General features: G+C 44.3%; 1 protein-coding gene and 1 non-coding gene across 4 annotated transcripts in view; one reads left to right on the top strand and one right to left on the bottom strand.

Annotated features, from left to right (window-relative positions):
• The window catches only part of Pcgf3 (polycomb group ring finger 3), a 46,390-nt gene extending 42,146 nt beyond the window's left edge, over nucleotides 1-4,244 (top strand). For all 3 annotated transcript variants that reach the window (XM_057772377.1, XM_057772379.1, XM_057772378.1), the window contains exon 11: nucleotides 441-4,244. In XM_057772377.1, coding sequence (XP_057628360.1) covers nucleotides 441-488 — 48 coding nt within the window. In that variant the 3' untranslated portion in view covers nucleotides 489-4,244. The remainder of the gene's footprint in view (nucleotides 1-440) is intronic.
• Nucleotides 4,245-12,109: 7,865 nt separating this feature from the next.
• Nucleotides 12,110-12,182, bottom strand: Trnak-cuu (transfer RNA lysine (anticodon CUU)). The gene has a single exon. It is a non-coding gene; the product is annotated as a tRNA-Lys (tRNA).
• Between the last annotated feature and the right edge of the window lie 9,289 nt (nucleotides 12,183-21,471).

The raw sequence follows: 21,471 nt of genomic DNA, 5'->3' as shown, positions 1-21,471 counted from the left end.
CAGTGGAGCAAACTCTCAAACTTTTGGGTACCTTTCTGAGTGAGGAACTGGTATTCCGGTCCCTGCCTAGGACCGGAATGCAGCTCTTCCACCTCAAGTCATGGTGCTGCCCAGGAAGAAGGGGATGCAGACAACTGGGCCAGCCAAAGACCAGGAGGACCAGTAGCTGACCAGGGCAAGGGTTGGGGAGTATAAGAAACTGCACAGAAAGACCAGAGCTAGTGTGGTAGGCAGGAGGAACAAGCTGCAGTTCTGGCTGCACAGGCCTTGCCGTGAGCCCCAGACACCACCCCGGTTACCACCTGAGGCCAATGACGATTACTCCTTGTCCCCAGAACTGGACCCAGCTGTGGTGTTGCTGGTGCAGTGTGTGCCTGTGGTTTGAGTGCCCAGTATGGGCCCCTCCTGCCTCCCTCAGCCACCTTTCTTTTGTCTTACAGAAGGCGCCCCTCCTGCTACACTACAGACCCAAGATGGACTTGCTGTAAGCCCAGCCAGACTCAGCCCACACCCGATGCTCCACACGGCAGAATGTGCTGTGGAATGTTGCCTCTGGGTGCCATGTGGACCAGATTTCTGAATAGAGAATATTTATAACTTTTGTATGAGAGAATCCACTCCCAACAAGACACTACCAGCACGTGTTTACAGAGGATGAAAACACTTCGCAGTTCGCTCCTCTCTGCTTCAGGTCCACAGGCCAGAGAACAAGTGAATCCGTGACCACACGCAACGCCTCTGCTTGCTTTCCAGGGCTTGAGAATCTGAGTTCCTTTGGCTTAATTTGTGGATTAGGTTTCATTATAAGCCTCAAAAACACTTGTGCTCTCATTAAGTCCTTCCTAAGTTATTGAAAGTCTTTTCATGGTATATATTTATGTTGCCTTTAGCTTCCTGAAGACTGAAGAGATATATAAAAATTTAATTTAAAGTATACCCAAAGAGGCTTGCAGTAATACTATTATTTAGCCATGGTATTTAATTTCCCACCTTCTAGAGTACAGCCTCAGTCCCCAGCATCTTGTGGCTGCAGTTCCGGCTCCTCCGTAAGGCAAGTCAGGGGTGAAACGGCTGGTGCAGCGCTGGCTTGCTGAAAAGTCCTCGCGGAAGTTCCTGCCTTTCGCTTTCTGTTTTCCTTCTGCTGGCAAGATGTGGTGGTGGCTGTTTGTCTTTCCAAACAGCACAAGCCCTCCTGTGGGGAGACCTTGTAAAGGCACTTGGGAGGTGACCTCTAACCTCCATGTACCTGGCAGTTGGTATTTCCAGGCTTGCCTTTCTGCTCATGGGGTTAACATCTATTTTTTTTTTTTTATCCCTTTTTCATGAAAAGTAATTGATCAACCTGTTCAGCAGACATTTTCCCGGTCACAGACAGGATACCGTTTGTGAACCTCCCACTTCACGTGTAATTTATTTGGTTTGGTTTGGTTAGAGAGTAAATGCCAGCATATCCAACTTTGTTCTCTCTTAAGGGGTATGAAGGCAAGAGCAAGGAGAAGGGATAATGGCCTGGGGTTCCCAGGGACTTCTCTCAGTCACTTCCTGCCCTCCCAGGCCCCGTGGGAATCGTAGAACCCTGTAATCCCAGGGTTACCTCTGCTCTTGGTGGGCAGAGGAGGATCTTAGTGTGTCCCTTGGGGCCAGGCTTTCTGAGTCTTCGCCTTAGCAACTGGAATTTTATTGCATTGCTTTGACAGTTGGGATTGGGTTTATCAGCACCCACTTACATAGTGTCAGAAGCAGCAACTCGTGAGACCTAATGTTACTAAGGATAGAACATCCAAATTAACGGAATCCTTAATTATGACCTTGTAAAACAAAAGCAAGCTCTTTGTTTGGAATTGATCAAAATTCACCTCTCTATTTGAGCCCAGGACTGTTTGGATTATCAGTTTCCTGAGTTTGCTATTCATCCAAATCATTTCTAGAATTACTACACAAGGGTTCATGCGTAAATATTACCTGTCTACCTCAGAACACAAGTGCTGCTGAAGCATCCGCAAGACCGTGCTCTCACCATGCAGTTACATTAGAATCTAGGTATTTCCCATGTGGTGAAACTAAAGAAGACTTAGACAGTTAGAGGCCTCCAAATTAAAATAAAGTTAATTTACAGTTCAGATCAAACTTAGTATGGCTGTATAATCTCATGATCTATATTTGTAACTTTGTAGCTACTTTTAGAATCACTGACTTTGCTATGGTGCTAAGTTGATAGCTCTAAGTATTCAGCGAGGCGGACATCGCAACTGATGTCCTAGCTGGGCGCCACCGCCCCAACAGCCCTGCTTCTGTCACCACGTTAACCTGATCAACCTCAGCAGCAAAAATACCTATTTTTCTAAGATTCCATCATGCGCCTGTCTGCTCTGCAGGCAGCTTCCCGATGCCCTTCCGCCCTCTGGTCTGACCTGTAGCCTTACCTCGCTCCTAGATGAAGCAGAGTGAGCTTGCGTCAGATGGAAGCTCTGGGCGCCGTTTCACTCCTGCCAAGCTCCATGTGACATCCAAGGCCGAATTTTATTTTTCCAGCATGAACACGAGGATCAGTTAGTGATTGGTCCTGTCCAGCTTTCTCAGCAGGCGGAGCTCCTGTGAAGTTGTTTTCATAGCTGCCGATGCTAGAACCCGATGCATCCAACCGGCAGCCCGGGACCAGCCTCCCAGCACGTGGTCTCGCTCAGTACCATTTTCACGAAAATAGAAATCTCAGATAGAATATATAATATTGAATTTAAGATTTGGGGGGTTAAAAAAAGAAAACTTAACTTTATAAAATTATTTATTCTATTTTAAGCCTTCTATCATATTTTCCCATCAGTTGTTTGGTTTCTGTGGTCCAGCTTTATTTACAGGCATATAAGATAAAATTGTGAGATGTTTTGCAAGCTTCTTTTACTTTTTGTAGCCTTTGGTTTATATGTTTTTTATAGGGATGAAGAGCATTTTTATGCTTTTGTGCAATAGGTTCCAACATGCATTTATTAGAGTGTGTTTAAATTGTGATCTAGCATCGATTCTACTAAATTGAAAGGGAATATAGGTGGAATTTCAGTATCTGTGCATTCAGCTATTTGATTCTTGCCTTTTTCACTGTTATAAGAATGCTGTTACTGAGAGTGAGTGAGTGTGTGTGTGTGTGTGTGTATTCCATCAATATTAAGAGATAAGCAGCCAGGCAGGAAGTGATGAGGTTGGCACCATGCTAGGCTTGTGTCTACTGTGGGCACACCCAGTCCTTGAGCTGAGTCTGTGACTGAGCCATCCTGGGGGTTGGGATTTCATGGTCTCCACCTATCAACCTGGCAGTGCTGACCTTTACGGCCTGCCCTGGCATCAGAATCTTTGGAGACTGGTGTGTTTTGTTTCTGAGGGCATACAGGGTGGTGAATCACAGTGCTCTGAAATGTATCGTTAGCTTAAATGTTCCAAGAATGAGCCAACTGACTTCTGCTTTGTATATGGATATTGAATATGCTTCTAAAACATTGAAAGTAAATTTAGTGCAGATAGCGAAATCTCTCTCTCTCTCTCTCTCTCTCTCTCACACACACACACACACACACACACACACCACCACACACACAATATGTCTGTTTCCTCAGGAAATCATTTAAACCCCAACACATCACATGTGACCTTAACATGAAAACAAAAGTTTTCTCTGCCTTGATATTAAATACACCAAGTAAATAAACTGGGATACATAGATTAGGAAAGGCACTTAATTGTACCACAGTCTGCATATCTTGCATTCCTCCAGGTAGGAATTGCTACCATTCAGGCTCCCACCAGAAACAGCTGTGTGGGACTGTGGTCCTCACACCTAGTGTTCACACCTGTTGTCACTTACTCCCACCCGACAGCACATTTGGAGAAAGAACTGAAGTGTGTGTCACTAGCATGTGTCAGTTCCGGTTCTCAACTTGTACCAGACACATTTTTCCCAAGTGAAAGTGACATCAGGTCACAGCAGCAGCACCATGTGCTCCCACCTTGGAATGCAGCCACAGCTAACAATTGTCATGGTGTATGAAATGATGCAGATTCAAATTTTTGACTGTTTAATTTGGAAGTTTACATTTCTTATGATTGTGTTAGTGTGTAATTTTTGTACCATCAAGTGGCTAGTTTTTGTCTGAAATCTTTTTTGGAATATTGCTTAATGTTTTGATTTCACGATAGTGAAGCTTGTATTCAGTGTTTTGCCAATTAATATTATATGCTTGTAATAAAAGCAGAAGAAAAACTTAACTAAAATCTCCTGGACTGGAAATGTTTCACCTGAAGTACTTGTGCGTGTGCACAACAGCTAATGTGTTACAGAGTATGATCAGCCTTCTCCATCTGTAGGCTCAGTCATCCAGGGAAATAGTCATAAAAACACACAGAATTTTTTTTTCCTGTTCTTATTCCCTTATTGATTGGAGTTGGTTTTGACTTTTGGGGTTTTTGAGACAGAGCCTTTCTATGTAGTCTATGCTGCACTTGGAATCCTCTATGTAGACTGAACTGGCCTCAACTCACAGAGGTCCACCTGCTTCTGCCTCCTGAGTGCTGGGATTAAAGGTGTGGGCCACCATGCCTGGCCACAGTGTATAATTTACACAAATCACCTAAATTGATTTCAAGAATTCAAGAGGGTGTGCTATTCAAAAAACAAAAAAACATTGGCTGGGGGCTGAAGAAATGGCTCAGAGGTTAAGAAACTGGCTGCTCTTACAGAGGACCAGGGTTTGATTCCCAGCACCCACATGGCAACTCATACCTGTTTGTATCTCTAGTTCTAGGGGATCTGACACAGACACATGTGCAGGCAAAACACCAATGCACACAAAATAAAAATAATTTTGTAAAAGAGAATTGAGCACCTTCAGATTCTGGTGTCCGCAGGGGGTCAGACCTCATGGGTGTCCAGGGGCTTCTGTGATGTTGAGAATTGCTGTAGATGTTCACCGTTGAGGCACGCCTCTCCTTTGCTGTAGATGTTCACCGTTGAGGCACGCCTCTCCTTTGCTGTAGATGTTCACCGTTGAGGCACGCCTCTCCTTTGCTCAGGAGCACATGCTCACTATCACAGTAGCACAAGAACACAAGTGTGCAGTCTGTGCTCCTGGGTTCACAACCCCTTCCTCTGTTCCATACCTCATTTCTAAAATGTTACTCTGGATTCAGAACTTCATTTGGATTGACCCTGCATGTAGTCCCAGAATTCGGCAAGCATATGAAATACCGTGATTTGTCGAAGAGGAGGGGTTTGGGGTCTGAAGCTGTGTATGACAATGATGGCTGGAAAGGAGCCTGCTGGTACCCATCAGTAGGCTGAAAAAATGATAGCTTCTTATCTTAAACAGTTCACCCACCCACCCAAAAGGGAAAAGGCACTGGTCAGACTTAGAGTTTATAAAAGTTAAGTCTTACAAACCTGAGAAAACTAAGTTAGTGACCAAAATTAGTTTCTGTGTGCTGTATATGTGCCAGGGGAAGATGTTAAATTTAAATGTCCTTCACCGTTTTCCACCTTACCCTTGAGATAAGTCTGTCACTGAATCTGGAGCTAGGCAGTGACCAACAAGCTCTTATGATCCTCCTGTCTTCCCCCTCTCTCCTTACTGGACTTACAGGCATGTATAATCACATCTGGCTTCTTTGTTTTGTTTTTGTTTGGTTTGGTTTATTTTTTATTTATTTTTAATTTGTTTTTTGAGAGGGTTTCTCTGTGTAACAGCCCTAGCTGTCCTGAAACTAGCTCTTATAGACCAGGCTGACCTTGAACTCACAGATATTCCCCTGCCTCTGCCTCCCGAGTACTGGGATTAAAGGCGCATGCTACCTCCGGCTGGCTTACATCTGGCCTCTTATATTGGTTCTGGAGATTTGAATTTAGGTCCTCAATGCTTGCACAAGTGTGCTAGTCCACTGAGCCACCTCCTTACTTCCTGATTTAAGTTTCCTTGTTTTTTGGCAAGTCATTACACATCTCAGAGATGTGAGGGTATAGTTACATTATAGGCAAATAGGGAGTAACTGTCTTAGTTTCTTTTCTGTTACCATGACAAAACACCATGACCAAGGCAGCATGGGTGTGGGGGGGAAGCATTTAATCTGGGCTTCATGGCTCCAGACGGTAGTAGAGTCCATGATTATCGTAATGTGGGCATGGCAAAAGGCAGGCATTGTGCTGAAGCAGTAACTGAGAGCTTATGTGATTAGGTAACAGCCAGGAGGCAGAGAGGGAACTAACTGGGAATGGTGTGGACTTTTGAAACCTGAGAGCCCACCCCTAGTGACAACTCATTTTTCCCAGACAGCACTACCAACTACAGAACAAGCATTCAAATATATGAGTCTATGGGAGTCGTTCTCATTCGAACCACCATAGTAGCAAACACATCTTCAGCTCCACGTTGGTGAGATCAGTGGAGCAGGATGTGGGATTCCTGTTATTTGAGACTAGAGCTTCGGCACAGACAGTTCCTGTAGGGAGATGGCGTCTGTCCCGTCAAAGGCCCTCAGTCGCTACATGGATGCAGGCTCAGGGTGTCTCTACCTTGGTTTCCCTAGTGCTTTCCTGTGTACTCTACCTGTCCGTGTGCGGCATCATGGAGTCAGATGTGGCTTTGTGAAGGTCAAATGTGACCACTGTAACGTGAAATAGGTGAAAACAGGTGGTATTTCGATGGAGTTGTCAAAGGCATTGCGCTTCAGAAGCACGCTTTTCCTGGGGAGACATTTACAAACATCTGCTCGCCCCAGATAGGGAACCAAGGATAGAACAAGTTACAGGTATCACCAAAGTCCAACGTGGTGAACCAGTGCATTTTACTGGGGTTACTTAGAAGAGCCAACACAGGTGACAGTTTATAACAGCTGGAAACCTGGAACACGTTAACAACCTACAGCAGCTCAACAGGTTGGGTGTGTTCCTAGTGGTTTTGTGGGGCTGAACTTTTCCCAGGCAGCTTAGCTGCTCTCATCTTTGCTTCTTCCTGGAAGCTAAACTGATCTGAGAGCAGTCTTTGCTGTTTAAATACTTTTGGGGGAGGAGGGTTCTAGCTAATTTGGTCAGTTTCAGAGACTTCCTGGAGCGATTTTGAGATGTTTTCTTCTGGTCTTAAAGGAGCGTCCCTCCGGATGGAGCGGTGCACCTCCCCTATAAGATCCTGCTGTCTAAAGTTTCCCAGTATGATGGAAGGCTTTAACCTTGGAGGAAACTTCTGAACAATAAATAGAAGCTCACATTTTCCATAGAGGCCCAGGAAGGTTACTGATCCCCAAGACTGAGGTCTTCATCTAATTCTGGTTCTTAAAGACTTTCCATATAACCTATTCAGCTTGGCCAGTATGAGGTTTGGGGAGGCCAATGCCAGCATGTCGCTGTAAATGTGAATAACAGAGTCTTGTGAACCATGAAGGAAGGAGGGAAGCCAGATGTGGTGGCTCACACCCATTGTTGGGTCCAGGGGGGTCACGCAAAGATGGGACAGACAACCAAAGTTTAATAAACCAGAAGCAAACTTTATTCCAAAATCCAGGAAAAAATAAAAAAAAAAAATCTCCATGGGGCACAAAAAGCTTATCAGCTAGCTGAGACCACAGCCAGAGATGGATTCTGTAAGGCTGTGGCAAAGGCCTGTTTCTGAACCCAGCTTTTTTACTAGGGGCACCAGGCATTAGGTCTGAACAAAGGAATTTTTACAGTCTCGAGGTAAAACTCAGATACAGCTTGCCTTACTTTACAATCTCCATTAACAGAGTTTTTTCAGTTAAACTAGTGCTTGTACTTAATCTGTTGCCTTCCTTGGTACTTCCAGGTGGTGTTTACTGAAGCCCTGTGCGCTCCCCTTTGATGGGGCCAGCTTCACATAGCAGGGATAATGCATAACCCAGAGGTCATGTATCTATCTCCTAAAAGTTGACTCAGCTCATGTCCGTAGGCTAGCTCTCAGTTTGCAGAGAGATGCTTTGGCCTCATGAATAGAGCTATGGGTTGTAAAGCGGAGTAGCCCACTGTTAACAGTTAATCCTCAAGCCGCTGAGAAAGCTGCTGAGAGTCTGTTCTCATTCTCCTATGCTTACAACTTTATATTTCTTTATTTCTACATTCCTATTTCTGAAATCTACATTTTTATATTCTTATTCCTGGACCCTTCACCAATCATCCCGGCACTCAGGAGGCCGGGGCCTAAAGACTGCAGCAAGTTTGAGGGAGCCTGGACTTTGTAGTGAGACCTTGTCTTTTAAAGGCGGGTGTAGGGGATTGGATGGATGGGACTGGGAAGATGGTTCAGTGGTTAAGATCACTTGCTGCTCTTGCTGCTGTGGTCCCAGTACCCACATAAGTGCCTACCATCCAATCACCTGTAACTTCAGATTCAGGGATCTCACTCCTGACCTCCATGAACACCAGGCATGCACATGGTTCACACACAGATATACATGCATGCAAAACACTCATGCACATAAAAATTCAAAAATAATAGCTATTTTAGGTGAGCCATATGTGGTGGTATACACCTATAATCCTAGCACTCAGGATACTAAAGACGGAGGATACTGAGTTTATGGATGATAGCCTGAGCTGAAAGTATTGGTGTTGGCTCAGAATTCCAAGACCAAGTTCTCAGCACAAAGATTTATTTGCCCCAGAGGGACAAAGGGTAGCGAATAAGAGACAAAGATAGGAGATAGAGGGGAAGGGGACAGGAACAAGGGAGAGGAAGCAGGAATATTTGTCTGAGAGGGGACAAAGGACTGCCTCCCACAGGAAAATGGCGGTGTATTAAAGGTAAAAGGGGAAACTCTGAATTAGGATGAGGTGTTTAATTTTAATTGGGCATATTAATTAGGTGAGCCAAAGGGGGCTGGACTTCAGTACTTTGATGCTGGGCCTCAGGAAGAAGTGGTCAAATAAGGGAATAGACCTTGGTGGCTGTCTTTGGAAATGCAGTCTGACTGGTTTTAGCAAGGCAGAGGGAGTGGAGAAGAAGGGCAAGGTCTGCCAGAGCCTTGTTGGCTGTGCTTGGGCTGGCAAGCGTCCGTTCCTTCATGGGCAACACAACAAGACCCAAAACTACATGTTTTTAAAGTGTATTAGCTTTTTGTTGGATTTTGATTGCCTCTGTCTAATGGGAGAAGCAAAATGCCTCTGGAGCACTCTGAGTTACTTCCTGCACATGGTGTAGGATAAAAGGTCTGAGTTCGTATCTGAATCTCCACTAATCCCTGAGTTTGAAAACCTGCCAGTGCCTGAGCTCAAAATCCCACCAATCCCCAGGCTTGCCCCAAACTCAGGACTTGAAATCCTAATCTCTACCCGGAAATCTCTATCCTGGAAAACTCCTCCCCCAAGAAACCCTATATAAGACCTGTCTCCTCCTCAGTTCCACACTGCTTCTCTCCTCAGGAGAGGCAGCCACCCTCTTGTCTTTCCCAGGAAATCTCTTGTGTGAGGTTTGTTGTGCATAGTGACTTTGTGGTAGTCCTTGGCTCCCAGCTAACTACCAGGGTACCTTTACCCTCAGAGCTGCAACACTTACTCATAGATCTGTCTAGACCATGATCACGTCACAGGGCAGGGCAGCCTGCTCTGTCTCATGTTCTGGCTGGTTTGTTTTTAATTTTGTTTGATATTTCAAAGGATCGTTTTACTATTATTTTTATAGCTTTAAATATATATCGGTATTCCATGAAAGCAATACTAATTCCTTGAGTATTTTTAGGCAGAACCTCTTGAAAAACTGAAAGCTCTGCCACATAAAGGCTTTTGATGGGGAAGATTGGACCACAGGGAGTGCGCGAGTCAGCCAGTCAAGTTCACGCAGTGAGTGGCCCAACTCGGTGGAGTCATTGGATTGTCCAGAAGGGGTTACCTGTTTCCTGCTGCCTCCATGTCTGAACCTAGTTGCTTCCCTCTCCCCTTACTTCAGAGTGACTGGGGACCACGGCATTATAGTCAGAGAGTTGACGATTACCATGTTATCTCCTGCTCTTCCGTTGATGGCCAGAGTTTGGGGATGTAGTGTTCTTGAGCAACCGCCGCTCTCTGGCTTCAGAGTTATCTTTTGTATCCTGGGTTGGTGCCAGTAAAGACTCCCGTTATCTTTTTCATTACATCGTGTATTATGTATGTCTGCATCTCAAACCAGGCTGCTGGGGCCATAGGGCCTCAGTGTGGGCCAGAATTGAAGGGTGATTCAGTCTAAATTTTAGTGTCTCCTAAAGGCCCATGTATTAAAACCTGCTCTGCAGAGTGGTGGGAGGTAATAGAGCTTTTAAGGAATGGGATCTAGTTAGAGGTCTCTGGGTCCCTGGCATGTGACATTGGGGGATTGCGGAATCTCTTCTGCTCTGGTTGTTCCTGGGTGAGCATCTTTGCTCAGCACATGCTCCCACCATTGTATGTGGTTTCGCCAGCCTTAAAATCAACCAAGATGATTGGCCATGGTCCGAAACCTTCAAATCTGAGTCAAATGATTCTTTCTTCTTGTAGCTGTTTAGTAGACTGGGAGGTGGGGTGTATCAATACCCGTCATTTAAATACAGAATGGTATTTCCCAGTGTGAACATAGCTGTTTTCTAATAACCCAATGTTATGTTTTCATTTCAGTTGTTTTAACTTTTTAGGTTTATCTTATGTGTATGTTTTGTTTGTGTGTATGTATGGATTTGACCAACTTGTGTGTGTGGTGCCCATAGAGGCTAGAAGGCAGCCCCGGGTCCTTAGAACTGGAGTTACAGACCATTGTGAACCACTGTGTGATTGCTGAGAATTGAACCTGTGTCCTCTGGAAGAGCAGCCAGAACTCTTAACCACTGCCCTTTCTCGGGTCTTTCCAGTCTCCAGAGTGTCTTTTTCATCCATTTATCATATGGCTACGTCTTTTGTGCAGTGTACACGTTCAAGTCCCTCCTACTTTTGAGTTGCTTGTTTTCTTACTATTGAATTTTAAGAAATCTTTGCATATTCTGAAGGCATTTCGGTAAGTGATTTGCTAATATTTTTTTCCTCATCTCCACTTGTCTGATTTTTTTCTACGCTTGACAGTTCTGATAGATCTTTCTCTAATAAAGTCATTTATTTTTAAGTACATATTTCTTGGATTCCTTTGTGGATTTTTTTTGTCATGTCTAAGATCTCTGCCAAATGCCAAGTCATAAAAGTATTTATCTGTTTTATCCCAAGTGTTTTATAGCTTTATGCTTGCTACTTATATATAATATATCTTGACTTAATGGTATAAGGTGTGAGGTTTAGGTTAAAGGTTTTGTTTTCTATCTGTGGATACCAGTTGTTGAGAAGACTGTCCTTTCTCTTTGTATTGCTGTGAAAGACCCAAAGGTTTTGTGTTTACAGGTCTGTTTCTGACCTCTGATCCCTGACCTGTCTTTTCCTTCCTGAATACCTCGCTGTGGCCTTGGTAGCTGTTACTCTAGAAGTACGAACTATGAAATAATGATTCTTCCAACACCATTAAGCCACATCCTCAGCCTCTTTTATAAAATTATCACCATCGTTGTTAACTGTTATATGTGAGATAGAGTACAGATTGTACATGCCACAGTGCACATGTAGGGATCAGAAGACGCTCGCAGGGGTCAGTTCTCTCTGTCATGTGGGTTCAGGGGATCCAATCCCAGTCATCGGGCTTGGTGGCAAGTGCCTTTATCTGCTGAGCTATCTTGCCAGAATCTATTTGCTTTGTTCTGAACTTAAGAAGAAAACATCCTCCTTAATTATTACAGAGTCCTACACGTGTAAAAGCTTATAGAACTGCACACTGAAAATCAGAAGCTGGAGAGATGGCTCAGTGTCTAAGAATACTTGCTGCTATTGCAGAGGACTGGAGTTCCACTGCCTGTAACTCTGGATCCAGGGGATCTAATATTCTGTCTGTACATAAATGTAGGGATAAGTCCCACCCCTTAGGGGGCGTGTTCACCTCGGGCTAATGTTTACCTATAAATCTGGCGAGCATGCTCGCAGCAGCGCGCTTGCTTCTGCTTTCCTGGTCTCCGTGGGAACAGTGGTTCTGTAAGTCTATTTCTCCATTAAAGCTGTATATATTTTTACAATCTGTCTGCATTCGTTTACGCTGTTACATTTTGGTGCCCAACGTGGGGCTCGAACCCACGACCCTGAGATTAAGAGTCTCATGCTCTACCGACTGAGCTAGCTGGGCGACCAGGAGCTGGGGTGGCAGGAACACAGCCTGCAGCTCCCACTACACATAAACACAAAGACAGAGAGACAGACACACAATATGTAAATAAAATATTTTTAAAAATCAGGTTTAGTATAATTTTTTAATTTAAAATATAACATCTACAGGTGAAGTGAACAATTGGAAATAATTTAAAGTGCAGTGTCAAGTCAGGTGAGATGGTTCGTCTTAGAGATGGTCACTCGCTGCCAACCCTGACCACCTGAATTTGTTCCCTGAACCCATAAGTGAAAGGAGAGCAATGACCCCCACGTGCCATCCTTTGCCCTCTGCGTGTACACTGCGGTACTTGCACCCCCACATTCATACATACACCATATATATAAAAATAAATGTCTTTTTTAAAAACCACAGTATCATTTATATTAGCAGTAAAGATTTGCATAGATGTAAATCTTGCAAAATATAAACAAGATCCACACAAGGAAAAATAAAAAACTGATGAAAGAAATGAAGGAACTTTGTACAGCTGTTCCATGTTGATGGATAGGAACACTCAATACCGTCGGAATGTCGGTTTTTTCCAACTTCTATAAAGCCAGCAAATCCTAAACAGAATCCCAGTAAGTGTGATGTGGATATTGTGATAGTGCTAATTTCCAGCTTCACAGGATCTGGAATGTGTGAGGTCTGAGGAAGTCCACATATCCAGAGATGAGCAGGACCTGAGCTCTAGAAGGATTTCCAGTGTTAAATAAAAGCCAGCACTCCTTGGGAACTTGTGGGACTCCTCAGAAGGAATCCCTCCTCCCAGATACTGTCGTCCTTATAATCTGCATGATTCTGGTTCTCTGCCTCCTCTCTGGTTTTCTCTCTGCGCTTTACCTCTTTCCGTCTCCCCATTCTCCCCTGCTCTCCCACTTCTTCATCCCTGGCCAGGACCAGTCTGCTTCCTTTTCTCTCTGCTCTGGATTCTCCCAGATGCCTCTCGATATTTTCTTTCTTTCCTACAATAAAACCTTTCCCCTAATGAAGTCAGCAGTTTCTTCTTTGTGCCCCACGCAGGTGGAGTCATCTCGGAGTCAACCCCCCAGGCACACCTATGGGGGTTTGTTGAGCCTCTGGCAATGCCTGTAGGGGATAGATTGGGATAATCGAGGTGGGAAAACTCATCTTTAATTTGGGCAGCACCATTCACTGGGCTGAACAAAAAGAAGAAAAAGAGCTGTCTGCTTCCTGATTGTGGATGTGATATGACCAGCTGCTTCAAGTTTCTGTCCCATTGACATCCCTGTCATGGTGGACTGTACCTATGAACTGTGAGCCAGGATAAACCCATTCTCCCTTAAGTTGCTTTTATCAGGGTATTTTCTCACAGCAACAAGAAAAGAAACTAAGACACGCCAAACTGTCTGGGATTCATAGTCAGAGCCAAAAGACACAGAATAAAATGCCCAAAACTGAAAGGGAAGAGTGAGCTTGACTCCCCTGATTTAGAGTCATCAAGACAGTGTGGTATTGATAAGAGAAAAAACCAAACAGATAAATGGAATGGAAGAGATTTGTATGCACACTGTTAGGAACATAACTTGAGAACAATTTTGTGTAACTCAAATGCCATTTTATGTGATTTGGAATAATATAATGCCTTAGCATGCTGCCAGGTAGCTTTGGTAAGAGGTAGGCTGGTGTGGGAGGTCCTTCTGTATATGTGTTGCTTTTATTGATTAACAAATAAAGCTGCTTTCGGCCAATAGCTTGACAGAATATAGCTAGGCTGGAAAAGATAGAGAGTAAAGGAGTCAGGGAGAAGCCATGTAGCCCTGCCAGAGACAGATGGATGGAACTTTACCTGGTAAGCCACAGCCATGTGGTGATACACACATTAATGGAAATGGGTTAGTTTAGGATATAAGAGTTAGCTAGCAATCCGTGTAAGTGATTGGCCAAGCAGTGATTCAAATAATATAGTTTCTGAGTGACTATTTCAAGTCAGGGTCGTAGGGAAATGAACTTCTGGCCTCCGACAACAGTGGCTCTCAAAAGCAAGCTCCAGGCAGGCCACCCAGAAGGTCAAATAGGAGATTAGCCCAGGACAGGCCTTGACATACTAGTGAAGTAAGCCCGAGGTGCTGTGGCTATGATAGTGAACCAGCTCGGGGCTGTGAGCAGCTGTCCAATGAAATGATAGAAAAATTGAACCTTTGGGAATGGTCTCTAGGACTGCACTGCTGTACTCCAAAGACACAGCGTCTCTATCCTCATTGGCGATACCCATCAGCAAGAAGACTTAAGACGCTGTGTGTGGTCCTGGCCTTAGTGTCCAGTAGACTCCAGCACTGTCCCTGAACCCACACAAGCCTGCCTAGGCTCTCAAAGACTTCCCGGGACCTTCATCAGTGCCATCCTCTCAGCCTGCCGCAGCCGAATCACATTGGAAGTGGGCTGAGCCTGCAGGGTTCTGAAGTGCCCCCCGCAGAACTCCGCAGCGGTTTTCCTGCCCGAACAACTGTCCCCTGCTTGGTGATATATCTGTTTAAATTTTATATTAGTGTTATATTATCATAAGGAATGTTTGTGTGGTAGATGGAGCATATACAAAAGACAGATCTTGTGTGAACATACTAGTTGCTGAACGCCTCGTAGCCCATACGTTCATTCTCTCCACAAAGACCCATAAAGGCAATGGCAATGAGGTTTGGAATGTAGACTTTTAAGAAGAACAGGATAACCACTTTTTAAAAAGTAAAATTCAACACCGATCTCACATCTCTAAAGTTAGATCAGATAGATCATCTTTAATCTGAAACACAAAACTATATAACCTCTAAAAGATAGCATGAGAGATTAAAAATCTAGGTCCTTGAGTTGCTTTCTGGCAACCATGAGGGGAGCAGCTTCTGCCTTATACTCTTCCTTACGTGTCCAACCAAATCTCAGTCTAAGAGTGATGGATCCAGACAGTCTTGGACTGAAATTTCTGGAACCAAAATAAATGCTCCCTCCTTTAATCTGTTTCTCACAGCAATGAGGATCTCAAATAAGACCCAAATTATTTGAAAACTTACATTCATGCAGGACACTGATTAAATACAGTGCTTTTCATAGTTACCATAACCTGGAAACAACAAAGATACTCAAGAGTGAGTGAATAAGAATACTGTAGTCTGAGCCTGGCGGTGGTGGCGCACGCCTTTAATCCCAGCACTCGGGAGGCAGAGGCAGGCGGATCTCTGTGAGTTCGAGGCCAGCCTGGTCTACAAGAGCTAGTTCCGGGACGGGCACCAAAGCTACAGAGAAACCCTGTCTCGAAAAACCAAAAAAAAAAAAAAAAAAAAAAAAAAAAACCCAAACAAACAAGAATACTGTAGTCTGATGCAGAGACCCACAACCAAACATCAGATGGAGCTCAGGGAAGGAAGGATTGTAGGAGCCAGATGGGTCAAGAGGGGACACCACAGAAAACCCACAGAATCAACTAACCTGAACTCATAGAAGCTCACAGAGACAGAACCAACAACCAGGGAGCCTGCATGAGACTTATGTAGGCTCTCTGCATGCATGTTACATTTGTGTAGCTTGTGGAACTCCTAACAGTGGGAATGGGCTATCTCTGACATTTTTTGTTGACATCCCTGGGAGGCCTGCCCTTTAATGAATAAAAACAGAGAGGAGTGAAGGGGGAGGGACCAAAGGGGAGGTGGGAGGAGCAAGAAGGAAAGGAAGGCGGGGAAACTGTGGTCAGGATGTTTTAAAAAACTAATAAAATCATTAAAAAATAACTAAACAATGAAAAAAGAATAAAGATTAATTATATTGAGATTAGTATTAGAAAAATAATCTGTAGCCCAACGGATAATTAAACACTATTCAACAGTAAAAAGGAATGAGGTAGTGCTGGAGGGATGGCTCATGCTTAAGAACACTGCTGTTCTTTCAGAGGATCCAAGTTCAGTTTCTAAAAACCCAGCTCCAGGGGATCCAAGGCTGTCTTCTGGCCTCCACAGGCACTCACATGCACACGGCATGTACACACACACGTACACAGAGAGAGGTAAAAATAAAAAAATACTGCAAATATGGCTCAGTGACAGCGTGTATGTTTAACATGCGCAAGAGCCCAAGTCCAGTCTAGTTTACCATAAAGGAGAAAGTAGGAGAAGGAAGGAAGATGAAGGAGTAACCAAGCCTCTCCTCTCAATTAGCTTAAATGCATATTACTAGCTAAAAGAAGTCAATCTGAAAGCATATATATGTTAGTCCAACTTACTGACATTCTGGAAATAGGTTGATGACTTAAAAAGATGGGGGTGTGTGAATGGTTGCCAGGGTCTTAGGAGGGGAGGGAAAGAAAATCCTAGGTAAATTAAGGACTCACTTTAGCCAGTGTTCTAACTGGCTCATTGTCGGGCTCGGAGGAAGCCCCGAGTGTATTGTTGACGTGGACACAGCCATGACAAGGACCAGAGCCTTGGATCCACGGGAAACTGACAAAGATATTCCCCATATTGGTCAGACTCAAAATTGGCAAAGCCTTCTCTTTTTTTGTCCAAGTAACCCTGCATGTTTACAAATTATTGATCAGTGTGTATCAAAACTAGCAGCTGCAGATTCCTCTTCCCAAATGTTTGCGTCTGAGATTGCTTGCCTACAGACTCCTACCAAGATTAGCTAAACTCTCCCCCTGTGCTGTACATAGTAAGCCTAGCAGGTTCTGGGTAGTGGTGGCAGCAGGTCCATCAGACCACACACAGCCTACCTGACCCCAGTTTTTCTGTACATGTCTGTTTCCCTGTCCTTTCTTCTTTTCTTCCAGAGTAAAATTTCTGGGAAAGATGTGGGTTTCTGCTTTTAGCTGCTGTTTTGTGATTTGTTTGTTGTTGGTTTTTTTTTTTTTTATTGATTTGAGACTGATTCCTATACAGATCAGTGTGGGCGTAAACTTAAAACAATTCTCCAGCCCTTGGCTCCCAAATGCTGGTATTGACAGCACATAACCAGCATGCTCAGCACTTGGGTGAGCTCTGAAGATCCATAAGGAGTCAGAATGGGAGCAGCGCTCCAATCTTGTCTATCCAAGTAACCCTTTGCCAACATTGTAGGCTCAACACTTCCTACTGTTCCATAATGACTAATCCATATGTAGAAACCCTGGCCACTTGAAATGCTTGTGCCCAGCCGTTTCACTTGGTGTCTAATAACTCAGGCCTCCATTCAAGTTGTGATTCTGTTGCTATCACACAGCTCCTGCCATCTCCATACAAACTTCTGCTGAAGCTCCTGCCATGGAACTCCCCTGCTTTGACCCTTACAGGTGCCTCTCACTTGCCAGTCTGTCACTGCTCGCTCTTCATGTGCCCTGCCAGTCAGACCACTTGCACAACTCTGAGCCCTGAGGTTACAGTTACAGGCACCAAGCTCTCCTCCAGCTCATAGATTCCCTTAGTCCTTCCCCAAGTCTTTGGCATGTCGGGGTATGCGTTCAACTCTAGCACCTTCCAAGCTATGTGAGTCTGAGTTTTGGACGAGGTTTCACCCCCTGACATTATCAAAGTGGCCTTGAGCTACCAGAACACACTTAAGCAAGTCCAATTCTAAATTCTGACCCAGTTTCTGCTCCCAAGTGGGTAAAATCTTTTTTATGTACGTGAGTGTTTACTTGCATATATATTTGTGGACCACATGTGTACCTGGTGCCTGTAGAGGTAAGAAAAAGGTATCAAATCCCTTGGAACTGGAGATGCAGATAGATGTGAGCCCCCAGGTGGGTGCTGGAACCAAACTTGGATCCTGTGCACGAGCAACAGGTGCGCTGAACCACCAAGTCATCTCTCCAGCACGCGCCATCACAGCCTTCTGCCAGCCTAGCAACGGACCAGAACTCTGAAAACTCCTTATAAATACCAGGTCTGTTCCATGGATTTCCCACACCAGAGTTCTGGACAGAGAACCCAACATGCCCATTTACCTTTGAACTTTCTAAAATTAGATTGCTTTTTCTCCCTCTGTCATTTCAGGGTGCCGGGGAAAGGAACCAACAGCAGAAGCGGTGTGTTAAATAAGATGGCTGTTGGAAGAGTCTTGGACAAATTAATGATAATAAAGCCCACCCTTCTTCTCTTTGCCCAGTTACAGCTGCTCTATCAGTATACCATTCTGGAAATTAACACCTACAACAACAGCTCCCTGTGAGTATGGTAAATCCTAAATTGGTGTTTAAATACATCACCAGGGAAGGAGTCTCTTGCCAGGAGAGCTAAACACTTGCCCTAAGCCCTCTGACAATGGGTAAGACTGGACTAGGACCCTGATGTGTCAGCCCCGGGAGAGTGGCAAAGCCTTCGTCTGGCTCCCGGAGTGTTCACAGTGTGTGCGTTGTTTACTGTAGCTCCCCACCCTCTCCTGCTGTACAGACTGCTCCCAACTGAGACTGGCTAAACCTGTTTCCTTGTTCAGCCACAGACAATGACACCTCCTGGTTCAACTGTGTGTGATAAACACGCCGAGCTTCTGAAGAGCTGCAGCTTCTCCATTCCAGAGCCTAGACCACCCAGTCCCAGCGTGTGTACCCATTTCCTGGTCTGTGACACAAGTCACACAAGGAGGCGATAGATTTCAAGAGAATTTTCTATCAGTCGTAGGATGTAAGTTACAAGAAGGGTGGACAAGAAATGGCTGTTCAGGGTCCTTGACGTGGCTGTGCCCGTGTCAACGATATACATTTACTCAGGAATTCCCTTACTTCCTACAGAAATCTATGAACTTAATAGAGCATCACCTTCCACCAATCCCCAAACCAAGAATGGAACCGCATGGCATCTGAGGCCCTTAGAAGAGCTGGTCCCACCTTGCTGAAACTGTCGCTCTTATGCACCCACCAATGTACTTTAAATTTGACCTGATTTATGACTTTGTTTTTAAAATTATGAAACTGCTTCCATGTTGGAACATGGAATTTGAGGTAACCTAAATCTGTCCCCAGGTCACGGTCACTTATATTTGACTCTTGAATAAACTTTTATTTTTCTCTAAGATTAAAGATTATATATATGCATTGATAGTAGCCCAGGCTCACTTTGAGATTGGGATTCTTCTGCCCTGTCATCTAGAGTACTGGGATTATTTTTACCATCCCTGGCCAGTTAGTGAATTTTTTTAAGGAAACCTTCAGTCCCAGCACTCAGGAGGTGAGGCAGGAGGATCTTTATGAATTCAAGACCAGCCTGGTCTATCTACATAGTGAGTTCCAGACCAAACAAGACTGCGTAGTGAGATCCTATCTCAAAGAAAAAAAAAAAAAAAGAAAGAAAGAAAAAGAAATTAAGAAAAATAAAGAAAAAAAAGAGAAAGTGAAAATTTAATTTCAAAACTAGGTGACCAAGCCCTGTATATAAAAGCAAAGAGCCTTTTTTTTATTCTTACACAGGTTCGCAAACTCGGACTCTCCATGTGTCTGATGTATTGGAGTGGTCGAAGAGCCATGAGCTCACTTGAGGTTGGGTTTTTATAGTAGCAAAGGTAGGGGTGAAGGGTCTCTAAGGTTCAGGACCCCCAATTGGCTGACATTTGTCTAGGGGTACCCTGGTGAAAAGTGATGGGTGCATGTGTTGGGAGGTGATCCTATCTACAATGTTGGAATGCCAGGGGCTTCCTCCTTGGTGAAAAGGCGATGGGTATGTGCTGGGCTAAGGTAGAACACGGGTGGTCTCAGTTTGTGGTCTTTCTTAGAACTAGGTAATGCCTTAGGGTAAACTGAGATTCAGGCCTACCTTGAGCTTGTCATAGTTGGGTCCTAGCAGTAGTGGGGAGAATACCTGGACTGGCCTTCCCTGTAATCGGATTGGTGGCTACCCTAACTGTTATCATAGAACCTTCATCCAGTAACTGATGGAAGCAGATGCAGAGATCTACAGCCAAGCACCAGACTGAGCTCGGTTCTGAACGATCTTAACAGTTTCCAGGAGAGTCGGACAGGAATTTTATAGAATGTTAAGTGAAATGGATTAATAAAAATGCTGCGGATCCCCAGTGGCAGGAAGGAGGACCTGCCTGCCTCAGTGGATGGGGGAGGGGGTGGGCGTGGCTTGTCTCTTAAAGAGACAGAACAGATCATTGCATTAAGCAACTAGGTTGGATTGCAAGGTTTTCCAAATGATTATACTGGGTATTCCTGAGGAAGAGCTTAGAAGTAACTAACATGCCCTTTGGGCTCAGAGGAACAGTTTTCCCAGTGCTGCTGAAAGACCAGAAGTGTCAGAGAAACTGGAAGGAAGAGCTGCTTCAGTGGCTGCATACACACTTAGGAGACTTTTGTGTGAGGGCCAAAGCTTAATTCTTCGTTTTCATTTTTCTCTCTGCTGGATTTTTTTTTTGTTTTTCCTTTATCTCTTTTATGCCACCTAAGACAAATATTTCTGTGCAAGAAAAGATTACCTTGTAGGACCCAGCCTTGAGAAGCTCATAGAGGCCTGAGTCTCAGAAGTTCACCCTGAGGCAGTACAGTACCTGGTTCTGGTAAAGGCCACACCCTGAGACCACCCAGGCACCACCAAGGAACAGACCATCCAAAGAAAAGGATCACCTGCCAGCACATACCCTGTCAATGTACCTTTTCTGGGTTTTGCCTTTAAATAATGCCCTCTAGAAGGGTGGGGCACTTCCTCTTGCCGCTACTGCACCAGTTGCTTCAATGAGGTCCCTGCCAGCTTGTATTGTACACACAATAAACCTTGCTTTTACATTTCAGTGAGTTGGTCTCCCTGGTGGTCTTTTGAGGTCCTCACGGACTGGGCATAACAACCTTACATATTTTCCAAAAACAAATTAAAATCTTTACATAAGAAAAAATAATAAGATCACAAGTTACATGTTTTTCTTAGAAGCTCACAAGTAGTTAAGCATTTTCCTTTGTATTAACTTTCCCACCATAACACCTTCACCTCAAAACAATGATTCTTTTATTACTGATTAACAAAGATTTAAGCAAGCCAAGTATATTTCAGCCAGTTCCTTTGTACTGGCAGGCAGCTGTTTGTGGTTTCAGTGTAGCGGGTTTCTTTCTTAATTCTACTCTGGAGAAACTTTAATCCTGTGGTCAGCTAGCCATTTATTTTTCTTTACACACAATAGGGTCATTTAATTTCCTTTTACAACTTTGTTTTTTCAAGGTGCACACCAGGCCTGTGATTAATTCTGTAAGCTGCATGACCAAGGATGTAGAGGCACAACTGTTTTTCTTTGATTATCAGCCTGTTTTTCCACAGGCAGAATTCATGCGTCTATAATTTCTGGCCTCTGCCAAAGCTCA

The sequence above is a fragment of the Chionomys nivalis genome, chromosome 6 (genome assembly GCF_950005125.1).
Source record: "Chionomys nivalis chromosome 6, mChiNiv1.1, whole genome shotgun sequence".
Classification (NCBI taxonomy): domain Eukaryota; kingdom Metazoa; phylum Chordata; class Mammalia; order Rodentia; family Cricetidae; genus Chionomys; species Chionomys nivalis.
Note: the sequence above shows the minus strand (reverse complement) of the source record. Positions and strands in the feature narration are given on the sequence as shown.